This window comes from Rhagoletis zephyria, unplaced genomic scaffold, assembly GCF_001687245.7.
Source record: "Rhagoletis zephyria isolate East Lansing unplaced genomic scaffold, Rhagoletis_zephyria_1.1 Rzeph_scaffold_00529, whole genome shotgun sequence".
NCBI lineage: Eukaryota > Metazoa > Arthropoda > Insecta > Diptera > Tephritidae > Rhagoletis > Rhagoletis zephyria.
This window is the reverse complement of record NW_016157613.1, coordinates 229,922-236,247: the sequence shown is the minus strand read 5'-3', so window position 1 is coordinate 236,247 and position 6,326 is coordinate 229,922. Positions and strand designations below refer to the sequence as shown.

The window sequence follows — 6,326 nt, the reverse complement described above, 5'->3', positions numbered from 1 at the left end:
TATGCCCGGTTTTTCGCGCGAAAACACCTGAAGAATGGTTAAGAGAAGCGCTACTTGGTCGATACTGTGGAAATTGTTTAGCCACAGATCACGCAACCGAGCGATGTACCAGCGAAGGACGATGCCGTCGATGCGGTGAGAAGCACCACACTACGCTTCACCTCGGTGAAGCGCGACGACCCGCAGAGGAGGTACAGAAGCCTTGGAGCGTCCAAGTCGAAGAAGAAGAGCGCAACAATTATGAGGCGGCCATCTCGCTATACGCGTCTGATTCTGGAACGGAGACCAGGCCTCTCCGTCCAGATATTGAAGAGGGCGAGATAATAGAGTTCGGAGTGGAGACTCGGCCTCTCCACCTGACTACTGCGAGGGGATCGGAAACTAGGTCTTTCCGACCCCTACTCCAACACGAGCGCGATCGCCATCGACCACACAAGCGACAACAACCACACCAGCGACAGCGAACGCATCAGCGACGTCAACGACATTGCAGAGCGGAAACTCGGTCTTTCCGCCTGCAGCGATCTTCGCGACACCCATCGCAATCCGAACATGACGATAGACTGGCGACTCGGCCTCGCCAGCTATCACGACCAATCGCGTTCCGTAATGGACTATCGGCGAAAAACCCCGTTGTTGGGCCAACCCTCCGCCCTATGGTAGCTATTCCTCCGACGGCCGTTGTTAAAGTTGAGGCGAGGGGGCGCTTACATTTAGTCCGCGCGCTTATAGACGTCTGCACTCCCACGACAATTGTATCTGCGGACCTGGCCCGCGAGCTACGCCTAGAGCAAACACGAGTCGGCGAGCAAACGGGCAGTCTCTTATGTTTACGAGGGAAACACGGCCAGAATAAGCGAGTTGTGACCCATGCCGTCGTTACACCCCATTTCCACCGAGTAGCGCCAAGTAGCAGCATAGATCCGACTGTCGCCGCATCTTACGCACATATCCGTTTAGCGGACCCCAACTTTTTCAATTCCGCGCCGATACGTCTGGTACTCGGGACCGACGTATACGCCGATATTTTACTACCCGGAATTCTTCCGAACACTTTCGGGCCTCTGCTGGCTGAGAGCACCATCTTTGGATGGGTTCTTTCCGGAATCTGCAGAACCTAGTTTTTAAGATTGGAATTCTAATTAAAATCCATAGTTGTTAAAATTGGAGTTTATTTCCATTGAAAAATAATGAATTTTTATATACATATGAGATAAGTGAATAAAGTGCATTTGAATGGTAACCACGTCTATTTCTTTAATTGCCTTTTTCAATTTAAATTCTGTAGTAGCAACAAAGAAAGAAGGGCGAACTTGTTGGACGCCGAAGCTGCTGCTGGAATGCAAATTGATATTTCTCGATTAAAATTTTTTTATTATCCATCAAGTGCGCCTGATAGCTGAGACGCGGTCAATTTCTAGAGGTTGCTTACCGCAAGGGGGCCGGCATGTTTAGGCCTTCAGCCTAAATGTTTTTCACACTTTTAGTGAACCGCCCTAATGCTGGTATATGTACATACATGCATATATACTATACACTCATACATGCTCATATGTATTAACAACAGCTAAGCCGTTAACCAATGTATCCCGCCGAACAATGAACCTTCCTTAAGTTTCCTTAACGTCAGTTATTGTCCGGCGGTCCAAACTTAGAAGCTGCAAATTATATTTGTCACTTCTTTTTGGAGATCAAAGAGGACACAACGCAGCTACCAGGCCACTTCCGAAAGGTAATCAAAACCGCATTTGTATAGGCATAAATATAGATATATATCACTATCGACATAGTTGATTTCAATAAAACGTTGAAAAATACTAAATCCATTATTTCACTATTTTTCTATTTTCTTCCACATTATAAAACACTGGTGCGTCCAATTGCGAACCTTACGACGCCCGGGGTGTTACATTACCTATGCAAAATAAATCCTAGCAACACTTCATATCTATGTACATATGTATGTACATGCGTAGGTATGCATAAGTAAAAGAAACTAGACTATGAGAAACCCTAACAACAATTTATATGTATCTTGGTATGTACTACATACTATGTAGGCAAAAAATAGGAAAAGGCAAAGAGATAGTAAAGCCAGGCCGCTGCTTGGCCTCTCTTCGCCGGTGATGCTGGTGCTGCGGCGAGTAGCGTCGATGCCGACAGAACGATCGCTGCACTTGTTTCGTTTCCCTCAGGCTCTGCTTCTGCTTATTCTCCCTCGCTGCTATACGTTCACTTCCAACCAGCTGTCGTTGAGTCTGCAAACTCTTATGTATATTCGCAGATCAGCGGCCGTTGACCTGGTCCACTCTTATGTACCAGGAACAGCTGTTTGACGTGTTCTGTTAGCTGATATCCGTAGACGGACGATAGATTTAAGGCATGCGTATGTACATATATGTGTCGATGGATGTGTACTGATTGTGGATAGGTGTTTACGGTGGTGCGTGTGGGTGTTGATCCAGGTGTGAGATGCAATTTGTAGTGCGTGTGGCTGTTAATTGTTTTAACCCGTGTGTGTGTCAATCTCGGTGTAATAGATAAGTGGTAGTGCGTATGGGCGTTGATCCAATTGCATTATCTATGTAAATAAATATGCTGTAGTGTATGAGTATGTTGGCTGGGATGTAATGCTGTCGATGGATGTGTGTAGCAGATGCTGACGTATTTAGGATGTAATGTGTGGGTGAATGTGGTTATGTGCCTTGTTGCTCCTAGGTCAATCTCAAAATTATCGAGGTCCTTTTGCACTTACATAGGTGCTGGCGACCTGAAAGAAAAGTTAAACAAATGGTCATTAGTAAAGTAGCTTAAGCTTCGCGTTCGGGTGAGCAGTTTTGTATAGCAACCAACTTTCATACATACATACATACAAACATATGCACCTGCGCCTGCGCGCACATATGCATGAACATACATGAGCGCATTGAAGTGCAAGTACTCATCCGTATATATGTAGGCAAGCCACTAGAAATTTCTTGGTCCCTGGATTAGGATCAAGACATTTCAATGCGAGAATTTTTTCTTACCTCGAATTCCGTTTGTTAGTAACCGCTAGATTCGGCGCAAGCTACGGTGCTTTCAAAACCCGCTTTTTGCACTTTGTTATATATACGTCCGTATGTATATATGCGTATATACACATGTACATATATTCACTCCACTATATACCGAGCTATTTACCGCACTATTAAACTTTCGCAAACTTCGAGCACTCGCGACACTTGATTTAAAATCACCACTTTCTAATGACTACTTCGAGCTACCTCCGCGGTTTTTATAGGGGATGACTCAGCCGAAGAAGTCACTCATGCCCTAATACTCACGCAAACACTTTGCTTACATAATCACTCCACTTCGAAAGATACAAAAATTCACACATACATACCACACTGCATTATCGGATCGCAGAGCTAGCAAGGTTCCACACCGTTTGTTAACTAAGTCTGGTAGGAAGTTGAAGCTTGCACGGAAATGCACACTTATACACTCGCAAGATGTCCAGAAGGCCCGCGCTACAGGCTCTTACCCGCCGATGGTGCCCGCATCATGGAGCGTGTACGTAAAAGAATTCCCAGCGCAGCCTGCCTTGTCTTCGTCTTCTCACCCAATGTGTGGCCTCGACCCACGACCTAAAGCCGGGCAGTTTCGCTTCCTCTCCTAAGGTTTCGTGTGGCATCGTAACACTGTGGCAAGTATTATTGGGTGGAGGTAACAAGCTACAACACGAACACACTTTCACCTTGGCACAATTCTACAGTTACACACATGTCGACAGCTTATTTCCTATATTTATATCACAGATAAGAGGATCCTAAGGTTATATCACCTATAAATTATTTAACGCTATATCACAGATGGTGTATGGTTATGTCAAAAAAAAAAAAAAAAAAAATATAAAAATAAGTAAGTTAGAACATAAATAAATAAGTAAATAAATTAATTAATTTTAAATATAACAGATGGGAAGGCGTATGCATGATTCGTCAAGTAATGAAATATGAGTAAGATAAAATAATTGCAAAAATAATTACACAAATAAATAAAACCAAAATAAATACATAAATGGTAGCTTTATTTTTAATCCAGCCTTTAAATATAAAGTGAGCTTTAAAGTTAAAGGCTACTTCAGAAAACGGCCCTATCTAGTTCAGCGTATATTAGTTTTTGCACAGCTGGCGATATGGGGTAATGCCGTTGCTTAACCGGCAGGTTTTCATCGGTTACCTCAATAACATTTTCTTCCATGTCGATTTTACCTAATCCTTAAGCAGGGATCACACGATTTGTACATTTGTACACAAAATGCCAAATTTAGATTTGCCCACATTTTCGCATTTGGATAGCGATGTACAAATGATTTGTTTTGCGATCAGACAATTTGGCTGCCAAAGATCCAAATGATTTGGCACACATTTGCGCACAGCAGTAAAGTGACAAATATTGTCCACATTCATTCACAAGATTTAACCATTTGGTCATAAATACTTAAACAGCTGATCCGGTGTCAACCATACTTTTGCATTTATGATTTCGTGAGATCTGAAGTGAAATAAACAAAAATAATATAAACGCATAGGTACTCAGAATTTTGAATACACCCTCAAAATCTGGGCTGTAGGTAAAAAACGCGTTTTTCATAGGTTGAAGCACATACTTGCTCGTAACTTTATTTCTGTTTGCCCGATGAAAAATACTTACATATGCCATTTAAGAGAAAACATTTCGTTGTTTACAACCATTTATAAATGGTTAATTTGTCTTGAAAAATGGTGGAGCAATATGTGGAACGTCTTGTCCGGCCTTTTTGTTCACTAGTATATAAATATATATGTATATGCAGAGCCCATCAAACCATCAATTAAATTTATCCCATGATGTGATATCTCACTTAAATTTTAGTACTAGAAAAAGTGCAGAACATATTGGTCAAAGTCGAATGTCTCAGCCAAACCCTAATTGATTTTCAAAATGTATCGCTAATTAAAAACAAAACTCCTTACGGCTTCTACATTACAATGGCCCTTATTTTTGAAAATTGGAAATTTGCGGGTGCTACCCCATGAAATGGTTACCTTTATTGAAAAAGTAATTCCCTAAAAATTTTGGCTCAATTAATCAAGTCTAACCCGTGCCACAAACGGGTCGAAGTTGAGATAACGACAGTATCACTTTGCGTCAGTGCTGCCTTTGGCTAGCCACCTTATTAGCGGCCTTTGCACGGTTACTATTGTATAAAACATAGCATGATGCAAAACAAAATTATTTCTGTTCACCCCATCATTCATAAATAAATGGGCAAGTAATTTTTAAGCAAAAAACAAAACCGACTTCAATTCTCATATACAAATTTAAGATTATCATTAATTTCTTCATGATCCAATGATCGGATTTTAACCAAATTAGTATGGGCCCACCTGTGGGGTAACACCTTTCCTGAAAAAAAAAGATTATAGAAATCGGTTAACGTGGTCTAAAGTTATGCGGTAAAATACGTAAAAAAAATATTCCGACGAATTGATAATTGATAGCCTTCGCCTTTTTGTGAAGTCGGTTAAAAATAAGTTTGATTTTGTTTCTTTAAAATGTGTATGTATATTTAGGATTTTTTATATGTACGAGTAAGTAGATAATAACGCACAGAACCACGATACATGGTTCATTATTCCAACTTGTTTCTGACATGGGTTAATCTGGGTCAATTAAGTCTATATTAAAAGATAAATATTTTCTCCTTATATATAACAATTTAAGGGAGTAGCACCTCAAAAAACAAAAATTTTAAATATACTTTTCATTTCATTTAATTTTAAGGTAGAAAACGCGGTTTTGTACATTTATCAGTTTTGAATGACTGTTTTTCATTACATTTTAAAGATCGAACATGTTGTGAGAAGAGGATTTATAGGCCTTTAAAATTATGTATAATAATCTATTGTCATACTTGGATTGTCGGGATTTTCATTGAGCAAATAAAAAAATATATATTTTCTCATTTTTTTAAGTTTTGACATTTCCTTATTTCAACCATTACAAAATATGTAGTACAATTAAACTGATAAATCTACAAAACCACATTTTCTGACCTAAAATGACAAGTCGCGAACTTCNAAACCCAAATTTTTGACCGTGTACAAAAAATTTATTTTGGGCGATACGAAGTTCGCCGAGTCTGCTAGTTATGTATAATAATCTATTGTCATACTTGGATTGTCGGGATTTTCATTGAGCAAATAAAAAAAAAATTATATCTTTTTAAGTTTTGACGATTCTTTATTTCAACCATTACAAAATATGTAGTACAATAAAACTGATAATCTACAAAA

The 6,326-nt window shown here is 39.9% G+C and overlaps 1 protein-coding gene across 1 annotated transcript in view; it reads left to right on the top strand.

The window, feature by feature from the left end:
- LOC108360162 (uncharacterized) overlaps positions 1-3,900 on the top strand; it is an 8,651-nt gene extending 4,751 nt beyond the window's left edge. The window contains exon 2 of the mRNA XM_017612344.1: positions 595-3,900. Coding sequence (XP_017467833.1) covers positions 595-1,121 — 527 coding nt within the window. The 3' untranslated portion in view covers positions 1,122-3,900. The remainder of the gene's footprint in view (positions 1-594) is intronic.
- The last annotated feature ends 2,426 nt before the right edge of the window (positions 3,901-6,326 follow it).